Source organism: Sander lucioperca, chromosome 21 (assembly GCF_008315115.2).
Source record: "Sander lucioperca isolate FBNREF2018 chromosome 21, SLUC_FBN_1.2, whole genome shotgun sequence".
NCBI classification, from domain to species: domain Eukaryota; kingdom Metazoa; phylum Chordata; class Actinopteri; order Perciformes; family Percidae; genus Sander; species Sander lucioperca.
The window spans coordinates 12624307-12637072 of record NC_050193.1 but is presented as its reverse complement, the minus strand read 5'-3'; the positions used below and the strand labels follow the sequence as shown (position 1 = coordinate 12637072).

Below are 12766 nucleotides of genomic sequence, written 5' to 3'. Positions count from 1 at the left end.
TTTGCAGATTACTGAGATTTCAAACTCTATTTTAGTTTTCTATATGAAGCACCTTTACCAAAAAACATTTCTGTATTACATTTCCATACACTAGTGTTGATAACGTCAGTTTTCAATAGTTGGGACAGCTGTTTACAGATACATAGGCCGACGTGGACATGGACTGGAAATTGAAAGTAATTTAACTTCTAACGTCGAACGTTAAACTCAACGGCTTTATCGGCCTATCACCAACAGTGGCAGCCGGGGAAAAGGCACTTCTGAACTTGTTCAGACATTCCTGACATTGTAGGAATGTCTGAATAAGGTCATCATACTCAGATCTTCCAGTACACCTTTGCTGCACCCATACACTGCAGCTGTTTGTTAGTCTCTCATGCAATGTCATGCTACCAAATTTATTTTCTGAGTTGTAGTGTTAATCGTTGGGTTATTTTTAATATACATATGGACATTTTTTGTTGTTTCAAGCATAAATTCAGGGGGATTTGTGGGTTATTAGGTTGACTTTCAATGCAGATATTTCTTTTTTATTAAAAGTGGTATTGCCTTATTGTAAATAAAAATAAATTAAATATATTGACAAAAAATGATCTTGCATTGATTGACTCAAACCCTGACAGCAATTATCGGGTACAATGCTGCTACAAAGCCATGAAATTAAGTGCAAACATTATTGTTGGAATCAGGCAGCCGTCTCCTGTGCCTTGGCTGTGTGGAAAGCAAGAAACTTAAAATGAAAATTCCCAAATCGGCAAATGTCAGCAACATCTTTGTTATTAAACGTCGCCAAGGTAACGTGATCTCGTGAAGCGCTGTCCCAATCCCATTTATACCTATCTGAGACCATGTGGCCTCACACACTCACTCACTTAGCACCTGAGATCAATTAAGTCTGTGAGTCTTTAGTCCTCAGGGCTCACTTTGGGATTGGGCAAGTGTGTTCCATCCACTAACGTGTTGAGTGTTTGGTTATGTCAAAATGTGTGTTTCTTTATGCTGCAACATGTAGTACAAGCTTAAAAACAGATTTACTATTTAACTGTATACTTACTGGGCTTTTCATTTTTGACTCTGTTACATGCACTTTATTTCAGTCATCCTCTGATCTGTTAGACGTTAAATGATCGTATCACGTTGTTTTGTTCTAATGCAATGTCGTATTACTGGTTTGCCTACTTCTGACAGGCAACATTTTGTTCTTTGGTAGGGTGCGGCACAGGGAGTTTTTGCTTAAACAAATTAGTTACAATGGGCCAATGCTGAAACACAAATGTCAGATACTTAACCGCTGAGTTAACCAGTGTGAGTTAACCAGTCTCGTCTCTGAATTGTAAAAGCTGTATAGTTATAGATTGTTTACCCGCGGAAATGACAGTACATCTTTATGATTAACTGACACTTGCCTTCCAGTACACCTTTGCTGCACCCATACACTGCAGCTGTTTGTTAGTCTTTTATGCAATGTCATGCTACCAAATTTATTTTCTGAGTTATAGTGTTAATCGTTGGGTTATTTTTAATATAGATATGGACATTTTTTGTTGTTGTTTCAAGCATAAATTCAGGGGGATTTGTGGGTTATTAGGTTGACTTTCAATGCAGATATTTTTTTTTATTAAAAGTGGTATTGTCTTATTGTAAATAAAAATAAATTAAATATATTGACAAAAAATGATCTTGCATTGATTGACTCAAACCATGACAGCAATTATCGGGTACAATGCTGCTACAAAGCCATGAAATTAAGTGCAAACATTATTGTTGGAATCAGGCAGCCGTCTCCTGTGCCTTGGCTGTGTGGAAAGCAAGAAACTTAAAATGAAAATTCCCAAACCGGCAAGTGTCAGCAACATCTTTGTTATTAAACGTCGCCAAGGTAACATGTGATCTCGTGAAGTGCTGTCCCAATCCCATTTATACCTTTATGAGCTCATATGGCCTCACACACTCACTCACTTAGCACCTGAGATCAATTAAGTCTGTGAGTCTTTAGTCCTCAGGGCTCACTTTGGGATTGGGCAAGTGTGTTCCATCCACTAACGTGTTGAGTGTTTGGTTATGTCAAAATGTGTGTTTCTTTATGCTGCAACATGTAGTACAAGCTTAAAAACAGATTTACTATTTAACTGTATACTTACTGGGCTTTTCATTTTTGACTCTGTTACATGCACTTTATTTCAGTCATCCTCTGATCTGTTAGACGTTAAATGATCGTATCATGTTGTTTTGTTCTAATGTAATGTCGTATTACTGGTTTGCCTACTTCTGACAGGCAACATTTTGTTCTTTGGTAGGGTGCGGCACAGGGAGTTTTTGCTTAAACAAATTAGTTACAATGGGCCAATGCTGAAACACAAATGTCAGATACGTAACCGCTGAGTTAACCAGTGTGAGTTAACCAGTCTCGTCTCTGAATTGTAAAAGCTGTATAGTTATAGATTGATTGTTTACCCGCGGAAATGACAGTACATCTTTATGATTAAGCGTGAAGCTTAAAAAAACAAGACGTTAACCAAAAAAAAAAAAAGGTTGTACTTAGTGTCTTCATTAATTCATAGGTGTGTTTTGGCCGTAACATGCAATAAACCAATCAGAGTGTCAGCTCCCATTCTCTTTAAAAGCCAGGTGCGTTTGTACCTTGACGCATTGCTATTATGATGGCGGATTTGCACCGTCATATTTTTATTTGTAATCTTTTGCATGTTTGTGTGCTGCTGCGCTTCCCTGTGTGTGTGTGTGTGTGTGTGTGTGTGTGTGTGTAACAAGCATAGTGACATAGTGATAAGACCAGCACGCCCATGGGCGCACAGATGGGCGCAGGTGCATTTGTTATTTAAATGGCGTGGGCTCTGGTTGGGAAACTGACAACTGCGTCGGTCTTAAACTAGCAAAGACACTTGCGTCGGGCTTTGCACTGTGCTGGGTGCAAGATAGGGCCCAGAGTGTGATGGGATAATGTGGTTTAAAGTGCCCATATTATGAAAAAAATAATGTGTTATTTTGTGTCTCTGGTGCTTCCACACGCATACAAACTTGGAGAAAAAAAAAACATCCATGCTGTTTTGAGTGAGATATGGGTTTCTGAATGTGTCCTGCCTTCAGTCTCCGGGTGAGCTGTTCAAAATCTGCAGGGCTTTCTACGTCACTAGCCTAAACAAGGTGGCTAATTGTAGCATGCTACCTCGTTCTCAATGGCAAAACACTGCTACAACACACACAAGTTCACCATAATCTACAAAAGAACTACTTACATGTCCCTATTCTGCAGGTAAGTTGGAAGTGCGCCCTCGTTTAGAAGAAGTCTCCCGGCTAATCCTGCCTTGTAAGTGACCTGACTAGCTGATGTGATCCTTACCTAGCTACTGCGCATGTGTGACTGCCAACAAAGATGGTACAGAAGTGAGATGTCTCACTCTGTAGCTAAAACAGAGACCTGAACACACAGGGTGAAAAGAGGAGCTGCAGCAATGTGCAGTACAACAAAAATATGGTGTTTTTTGAAAATTAAACCATGGAAACCTATTCTGGTACAACCTCTAAATACAATTATGAACCTGAAAATGAGCATAATATGGGCGCTTTAAATAAAATCGGCCTTCATTTTGGAAACGGTTTGACTATTGTAATGATGATTTGGTCTTAAAATTCAGTTTATCATAATAAATGATCATAGTATTTTCAACCTATGATATTAAGCATTGCTGTGTTCGCAACCTGCAGTATAGGGCAAACACAGAAAACAATCACCTGTCAAAACCATGCAACAGTGGTAATAATCAGGCCATACAATGTGAACGGTTTGCTAAGATTACATTTCATGTGTGTCTGATTGCACTTTACAGTACAGTTCTGTTGTAATGTGTCACTTTTTACCCAAAGGGTGTAACAGGGAAATTATTATGCAATGTCCTGGTAGCTTCCACTGCTTCCACTTTTAATAAAATATTTGCATTAAAAAAGGTCCACCTACAACCCCTAAATCCCCCTGAATTTAAGCTTGAAACAACTAAAAAGTGACGAAGTCTGACTAATAAGTAAGTTGTTACTAAAACGTTCAGAAGAACTACACTGAATAAACGTAAAAAAAAAATGAGAAAAGGTTTACCATGGTCTCATCGATAGGGTATGTGGTTTTGTCAGGGACGATGCAACTGGACAGGCAAGACACGACCCTGGTGACACCCATCTCGTGGGCTGTTTGTCGGACGTTGCCATTGGTTTTGATGTTCTCTCTCTGTAAAGATGTCAGACTGCCGCAGACTGGCCATTACAGTTTAAAGACTGTAGTTTCTGATTAAATTTAATTAAAAGGTTTTTTGAAACCAAATATACTAAGTGTAAATGAGTGATGGGGTACAAAGCCTTACACAGCCACAGATTTTAAATTTTATTAGAAAAAAAAATTCTACCTCAGAAAAGCAAGACTTGTTTTTCATACATTAAGTTCTAGGTTCAAATGTTCACACATGGAAAACAACTATAGAAATCCAGATGTTTTTCACTCAACAATAACACGGCTTCTATTATTTAATGTGAGATTTCAGGGCATGAAAAACAAATGCAGATCAAACAAAATACTTTCTGATAAACGCCACCTGGGATGACAGTTTCGACTTCAGATCCTGTGGCGTGTCACAGGACAACTGGTAAAACGGACACAAAATCTCTTTTCATGGTTTTCTGACCGAAGAGGTTCATTTCAGCCCTTCCCCCTCCCTTCTCCATCCTTTCCAATCCCGCCGCTCCGTACCTCTCGTCCACCGGTTACTCAGTGAGGTAGAAGTGCATTTTATCGTTTACGTTCTTGCGCTCCGGATTGAGACGCTTCAGGATCTGTGCCAGCACGTTGACAGTCTGCTCACTGCTCAAACCTGTGCGCTTGGTCTGGAACTTCTTCAGCAGGTCTTTGGTGGTCATTGGTTTACGGATCAGGTAACGCCGGACCGCTTCCTCCGTTAGCTGCACATCACTATGGAGTAGACAAACAGCAAAAGAACACAGTTTCTACCCTGTTCTTGAACACCCAGTTAATGCCCACCTTACACCAAGCGACTTCTCAAGCGATTCCACTGTCGCAGATCAAACGTCTTCGATATTATCGGAAGTTTGAAGTCTTGGTAGTGAAGTCGAATCATGTGAACATTGTCAACAACCAATGGCTGCGCTCCCTCCAGCACCAAACAGGAAGCAGCAAACCAGGTAAAGCCAGTGTTGTTGTAGTGCCGCGCTAAGCTAAACGCTAAAGGAGGGAAATTTGCCAATTTTCAACCCTTCTGAAGCGTGTCATCCAACGGGAGATTTACCGGCGGATAAACCCGGACCTCCGGGTAATGCTGCCATTCATCTGCATGTACGGCACAACAGAAAATCGGCAAACTTTCCCTTAAGTTACCAGCCAACACTAGCGGTAGCTAGCTAGCTTGGTTACCTTTTTCAAAACAAATCTAGTTGTTGACCCTGCAAGATCCCCAGTCTTTACATATTATGGCTTTAACGGTAGATGTGAGATGATTGTCTTTACATGTAAGATGGAGTCAGACTGTAGTCTTATCAAAGTCTTACAGTGTATGGTAGGCATACACTATATTTTATATCTACTACTTTCCCAGGACCTTCAGAATAATCAAATCATTTAATATTTCTTGGGAGGCATAAAGGAAGACTGGTAACAGTCAAGTACCTTGAGCTAGGGGTGGATTTGCCGGATGGGGGTTGAGGCGTACTCTTCCCAGAGGGAACAGGGCTCTGACTGCTGGGCTCCATCTTCAGTCTTTTGGCAGCGGGAGAGTCAGTGCTAGGACCCGGAGTCGGTCTCTTACCTGCGAGAAAGGGAGATTTTGTTGAATTGGAGGAATAATGCAAGTCTTCAGTTTCAGAGTAGATGGCCACTTTTGAAAGTTTCCCATGAGTACGTTTGTATGTCATGTGTCTTATTTAATTATAACGAATTGGTGTGTGAGCAAACACCTTGCTCTAGCTTGCTGGCAGCAGCACGGAGTGTATTGGAGGTGGAGGCAGAGTCTATGGATGGTGTCCCGGGGCGACTGCCAGTCCTGGAGCTGCCTGCAGAGCCGCGTCCTCCACGTTTAGGAGGCGTGCGCTTCTTCTGAGAGGAGGGTAAAATTAGACATTTGATGAGAACAAAAAAAAAAAAAACGGTACAAAAATGTAAATACAGAACCATTCACACACACCCCCCCCCAAAATTAATAAGTAAGACATGTGCTGGTGTACAGAATTTGCTGTACAGTAATTGAACATGTTTATCATTTTACTAGAACTGTGATCGACACATTATTGACTCTTAGTAACTGATCATCATGTTACTTATGATCAAGTCGAAGGTGATGACGCAAAAACAAAACTGGTACCATGAACAGAGCGGAGGCCGTCTCTCCCTCGATATCACTGTCGTCGGAGCTTTCCGACTCGCCGCTGCTGTCTGTGACACATAAGACCATACGACTCATCATAATATCACTCGTCTTCATGCATCAAGCAGAAGGGAGTGTCATTAAAAATAATCGAGACCTCCGTAAAAGTATGTATTTAGTCAAACCCTCATCCGTCTCCATGAGGTCTGTACCTTTTTTCTTCTTCTTTTCCGTTTGGACCGGGGTTTTCTTTCCTTCCTCTTCTTCCTCCTCCTCTTTTGCTTCCTCTTCATTCTGTTTCTCCTCCTCACTCTCTTCCTCACTTTCAGACGCCTCATCGATCCCTATACAGGACAAACATTTGGAAGGAAAACGGTCTCAATACCAATCATTCATCCAGTAAAGCCAATGGGCCAAAAACACTGAAATGCACTAAAATACATGTTTGCTGACAATTTAAGTACATTGAGAGAAGATTCTTATTATACTCCTACACATGAAATCCCTACTAGGGCTGGGCGATATGGAGAAAATCAAATATCATGATATTTTTGACCAAATACCTCAATATCGATATTGATATTGTAGTGTTGACTATTGGTGCTTTCACAAAATATTTACACAATGAGATTTAATTAGACAGTAATGTGGATATAATGACTAAGTGGGTAAAGGAAAATTAACAGAACAGTTACAACAGTCTGGTAAGTTCAGAAAATGACATCACTTTACTGTAATGCAGCCTTTAAAACCAGGAAAAGACAACACTTATGCCATATTACGATATGACGATATCCAAAATCTGAGACGATATCTAGTCTCATATCACAATATCGATATATTGCCCAGCTCTAATCCCTACCAGCCAAACCTATTGTCCAGTGACCAAGCTCTACGTTTTATTGTGTACTTTCAACATGCATTAAGTCATCACTGTCTTCTTTTCTATATTCAATAATTAATAAATCGGTAGTGTTCAACGGCACAAGGTCTGACCTTTGGGGTGGTGCTCTGCTTTGCCGGGCTTTCCCTTTTCGAGCTCTTCATCTGAACTGCTTTTGAAAAACAGAAGTACATGCTAGTAAAAGAAGAAACACAACCAGCAAAAACATCGATGTAGTTTCCACAAAGAGGGAGTCTTTGCGTGCGACGACGCGATGGATCTGACCTGCTTTCATCGGACATGTAATCCACCTCTAGACCCTCGTAGTCACCGTCATCGCTGTCCTCCAAGGCCTCTTTGTCACTGCTCTTTCTCTTCTTCTTCTTGGCTTTTCCTTTCCCTGTGGCTTTTTTCGCCTTTGTCTTGCCCTCTCCATCTGTCAGGGGGCGCGAAAAAAGAAAAATCACACAATGACAGAGGGAAGGGAAATGTGGATAAGGTATGGCAGAATAAAAGAACACCGAATACTGTAAATCCTGTTTGTAGTGGCTGTCTTAAATCCCATGCCGTTTCTTTCTTTCTTCTTACCGTCCCCCATACTGCTGTCACTGTCATCGCTGCTCATCTCCAGGTCCTCTTCCAGGTCGTGAATGCGCAGGTCGCCCCCTCTCCCACCCCCCTTCTTTTTCTTCTTCCCCGACTTCTCGTTCTCGTCATCATCATCATCACCACCACGCTCCTGCTCCCGGAAACGTCTCTGAAGCATGATGCTGAAGTGATTCACCACCTTGTTTCTTCTGTAAAACGAGGGGAATTTCTGATATTCATAGTGCGTTCCATTTGTACTCGGAAGTAGGGCTGGGCGATGGGGAGAAAATTAGATATCACGATATTCTTGACCAAATACATTGATATCGATATTGCGGCGATATTCTAGGGTTGACAATTGGTGCTTTAACAAAATATCTTCACACTTAGATTTTAGATAAATAATCATCAGTAATGTGGACATAATGTCTAAGTGGGGAAAAGGTAAATAATAGAACAGCTAGAACAGTCTGGTAAGTTCAGAAAAGTACATCACTTTACTGTAATGCAGCCTTTAAAACCAGGAAAAGACAACGTTATGTCATTATGTCATATCACGATATGACGATATCCAAAATCTAAGACGATATCTAGTCTCATATCACAATATCGATATAATTTCGATATATTGCCCAGCCCTACTCGGAAGTCGGATTTTCCGAGGTCAAAGTCAGAAACACGCCCCCTGACCTCGGCTTGCCGAGCTCGGAACTCGGACAACCTCTGAGTACCCCGAGCTCAGAATCCAACATGGATGCATCAACAGTTGTGAAAGCTGTAGTAACATACAGTTATAAGCACTTTTGTCTTATTTGTGTCTCACTAAATCAGTCGTACACGCAGTCCTGTCCAACTTCTATCTGTGGACATACGTTGTTACGCTGTTTGTATGCACAAAAAAACAGCGTAATGAGTCGTTATCAACTGGTATGGCTTACAATGGCTAACCTGGCTAGAGCTAACCCCACAATGAAGAATCTGACTTGTAAATGGAACGCATTCAACTCGGGTGTGACGTCATTCCCTGCTCCAGCTTTCGAGTTCCACGGTAAATGGACGAACTATAAGTGTTTGACAACCTTGTACCAGTTGAGTAAGCTAAGTACTTATATATATATATTTTCTTCCTTACTACATACAACCATCCCTGCCTGTTCCTCCCCTCTCTTACCTGCCCCACTCTTCCTCAGCCTCCTCAGCAGTGAGAGTTCGGTGCTTGGCCTGCGGTGTAAAGTTGTACCAGCCGTGGACAGGGAAAGCCTCAAAGGCTCCATCGGGACACTGCGTAAAGATGTAGTAGGATGCATTTTCTGTAACACCGCCCTTCTTCAGACCTTTGAACCTGTACACAGACCGATGGAAAGAATAGCTGTATTGTTAACTGTAGGGATCCCCCGTCAGACCTACATTTGTCTATATCCACGACCTTCCACTTCCGGGATTGCTCCGTTGCTGCCGGAAATTCCGCTGTATGTCCTTCTTTTCGTTCTTCGTTACCTTACGCTTACGCTTTGTGTTGGAATTTTAAACTCCGGTGGATTTATGAGGACTATGGTTAACTGCTCCTCAGATCTCTGCAGGTTGAATCCAGACAGCTAGCTAGACTATCTGTTCAATCTGAGTTTTCTGTTGCACGACTAAAACTACTTTTGAACATACACGTGTTCCATCAAAACAATTTCCTTTACGAGGCTATTTTGCAGCGGCACCGGGGCCCGGCACGGCGCTTAGCCAGCCCAAGACGATTGTGATTGGTTTAAAGAAATGCCAATAAACCAGAGCACGTTTTTCTCCCCCTCCGGGAATGCTCTGTGGACTAGCCAGACCCTCATATGCAGCGCTGTGGAGTAAGGTCTGGTAATGCCAGACTACACCTGCATATACGCATGGAGAGAATTTGACAAAATAATTATTTCTTTATTTTTTTGTTTTTATAAATGTAGGTATCGTGAACTGACTTTAAAAAGTACAAAGAACACATTTCAGCCATGCAAGGGCTTTTAAAACACAACAACTTTATCTTTCCTGCATGAAACATGAGGGTGAATCAGAAGGGAAAGTAAAGAGTTTTTCTGCCCACCTCTTGCCGGCCTTGCCATTGACCTTGAGAATCCAGGGCTGGTCCTCCACTTTGAACTCACGTGTCACAATACCATACTTCTTCCGCCGTGCTTCCTCACGCTGCTTTTTGCCAAACTCACTGCCAGCCGCGCCTTCCGCCGACTCTTCCTCCCCATATATCCGCCGAGCACTCATGTCTCTTTCCATACGAGCCTGGGGAGGGAGATGTTTAGAAGTGTAAAACTGAAAGATGGTAATATGGCCGCTAAGTTACTCATTTTGGGTTCAGAACATCTGTATTCTTGTATCTCCCTATGTGATCTTTCTAGGGTAATTACACTGCTTGTCATTTCTCTCCCAGTACTGACTCTGTGCCCCACCTAGCAGGGAGTGCAGCTAAAACTATCTGTCATGTATCTTCAAATCCTGACATGAAGCCCACCTGTGTCCAAGTTGAACAGTTGACTCTGTCTCCTGAATTGAAAGCCATGATGTTGTACTTCTTACTGGTGTTTCTATGGGACAGACAAACCGAAATGCAAACAAATAGTAATTATCTTAACCTGTAAAGGCACATTTCAGCATCCACATCAGGGCAAAGGGCTGCAATGAAGGTTAGTACATACTGCACAGATACAACCATTTCATGTACAGTCACACATAAACTGCCAGTGAAGTTTTGGAGTAATCAATACATTGTTATGCAAATGTTTGCCAAAAAAAGTAGTTCTGAAAGCCTTGTTTTATTATCACTTCTTTTCGCAAACCCACGTGAACACTGATGCACACACAACATCCCTGAAAGAAACTGCCAGATCGACAGACACAGTGAGAAGGCTTGTCCAGACACTTTTCTGTGGATCTTTGCATGTCAGTCCATGTTACTCACTTGGGGACTCGCACTGTGTATTCTGTGGTTGAGGAACTGCTGCCCCCCTGTAAAGCAAACAGATTCAGGTTTTATTTATTATTATTATTTATTTTAGAGGGCATTGTGTCAGCAGCAATTTGTTTTATTCCATCTGAAATTAAATTGGAATTATACGGTATGCAGTAGCAGTTCCCAACAGATCACGTCATCCTTTAAATTGAAATAACGTTAATAATAAAAGGCTATGAAGGCTATGCACTTACAGCTAGCTACAAGTTAGCTTGTTAGGATATAACAGCAGTGCACACGCCGTGATGAGACTATATTGGCAGGGATACAAGTGAGATTTTTTGTGTGTTGCACTTTAGAGGATAGTGAAAACTTACCAGAGAAGTCATGGTTGGTCGTCTCTCTGGATTTAATACACATCAGCAGTTGCTTCAGACTAGTTGGGTACACTATTAAAAAGAAGAGTTTCGTAAATTAACCAGGTTAAAATGTAAATCAAAAGCAAAGTGGCCGTAGCGCTTATTCATCACTATTTTGTTGGCAAGTGGAAGTGTTTGTGAGTTACACTGAGCGAGCCGACAACAGATTAAATGTAATCCCCATTAGGGTTAACCAGCGTCACATTAATAATACAAAAGTAAAACGCAACACACACTTTGATAACGTCCTACACTGAGCGGGATTTTTTCTAAAGGTTTTGTAACGTTTAATGTTAGCATCTGATGCTATTATAAACAGCATCAACACGCTTAGCAAGCCGTTTTCGCTGCAGTCCATTGGCGAGTGCTAACGTTAACCGTATACTACAGCTTCAAACTCACGTGGCGTGTGTATGTGAAATGAAAGGGACACGCATATACAGAAATGAAGACATTAAACACAACATATCTGCATCTAGTTTACCCGGTATGCGCAGTCTATGGTACTCCTATTGTACTTGTCCCGGTCTTATAAATAGGCGACAGGAAACGTAGACTAAAAATGTTGGTTCCTCGCATAGACAGTCCTCGTATAGACAGTAAAAGAAAGGTTCCTTGTAGCCATCTCCATCCATCCTTTCTTTGTTTAGCTCACCTCGATCTGTACCCCATGAAAAACACCATAAATGTGAACACTATAGCAATGAAGATGCCCATTTCATAATAATGTAGTGATCTATTCCTCATTCTGGTGGCTCTATTTTGAAAGAATTAACCGGAAATGTTACTATGACTATGGTGATCGTCTCTAGCAGAAATCACTATTAAACTTTTTTTTCTCCAATAAATGCAACTGAGAACATTTGCAGGGAGGCTACATACAAACAAAGACACATCCACACAAAAACTATTTTAAATAAATAAACAAAGCATACCCCAGGGAGTCTATAAAGTCCAGCAAGGCTAATCCATTGCAACTACAGTTGGAAGAGTTCCAACGTTCAGTCATGTCAGTCATATGTTGTCAGGTCATATGTTGAACAGCCTATATGCACAGTCTTCTTAACTTCACAGTTCTTTGAATGGAGTTCAAATATTCATTAACTTCAATTTTAAACACAGGAAAGAATGGTTTAGAGCCAGAGCCCCCAAACTTACATTTGTGGATATGATATTTAGCAAGCTGAAATAAAAGATGTATTATAAAATAGCCTACATTCCTTTCCTACACTTCACCACACAAAAGAAAACATCCATAAAACAAAAAGAGAAATCTGTAATAAAATAAGTTTGGATAAACTCAAGAACATCTAACCAGAAGTTCTCTGTGTAGGAACATTTTCAAAACAAATGGGAACTATTTTAATCTGACAGAAAGAGCATTCAAATTCAATATTTGGTTTATACAAGGAATTGCATCAAACACAATTGCGTACCAGTCCGTGTATGCACATTTGTAATTCCTGAAAAAAAAAAAAAAATTGATAGTTTGTTTTTCAGGAATTAGAAATGTCCTGAATAACTGTAAAATCTGAATAACTGTACAGTTAAAAAGTAC

The 12766-nt window shown here is 40.9% G+C and overlaps 1 protein-coding gene and 1 long non-coding RNA gene across 6 annotated transcripts; both read right to left on the bottom strand.

Annotated features, from left to right (window-relative positions):
* Nucleotides 1–67: 67 nt before the first annotated feature.
* Nucleotides 68–1558, bottom strand: LOC116051974. Its single transcript, XR_004105463.2, has 2 exons — nt 1419–1558; nt 68–335 (listed from the first exon to the last, which is right to left on the bottom strand). It is a non-coding gene; the product is annotated as an uncharacterized LOC116051974 (long non-coding RNA).
* Nucleotides 1559–4377: 2819 nt separating this feature from the next.
* Nucleotides 4378–11786, bottom strand: gtf2f1 (general transcription factor IIF, polypeptide 1). Of its 5 annotated transcripts, none has more exons than XM_031302454.2 (14): nt 11693–11786; nt 11167–11241; nt 10799–10845; nt 10352–10424; nt 9929–10122; nt 9020–9190; nt 7849–8057; nt 7546–7696; nt 7374–7432; nt 6590–6721; nt 6375–6445; nt 5971–6109; nt 5684–5822; nt 4378–4972 (listed from the first exon to the last, which is right to left on the bottom strand). In XM_031302454.2, exons 2-14 carry the CDS (start codon nt 11176–11178, stop codon nt 4768–4770), a joined length of 1602 nt encoding a protein of 533 aa, XP_031158314.1. In that variant the 5' UTR covers nt 11179–11241; nt 11693–11786; the 3' UTR covers nt 4378–4767. The 5 variants fall into 5 exon arrangements, with proteins under 5 accessions (XP_031158314.1, XP_031158313.1, XP_031158317.1 ...); XM_031302453.1 differs by having other exon boundaries at nt 11167–11238; XM_031302457.1 differs by having other exon boundaries at nt 7374–7429; nt 11167–11238.
* Nucleotides 11787–12766: the final 980 nt, after the last annotated feature.

Bases quoted from the DNA above. Each gene is read 5' to 3' on its own strand.
- gtf2f1 (XM_031302454.2), bottom strand. The intron at 5,823-5,970 runs GTGTTTGCTCAC...CCTTTCTCGCAG, and splicing joins TGCCAGCAAGCTAGAGCAAG to GTAAGAGACCGACTCCGGGT. The intron at 4,973-5,683 runs GTACTTGACTGT...TCTACTCCATAG, and splicing joins AAATCCACCCCTAGCTCAAG to TGATGTGCAGCTAACGGAGG.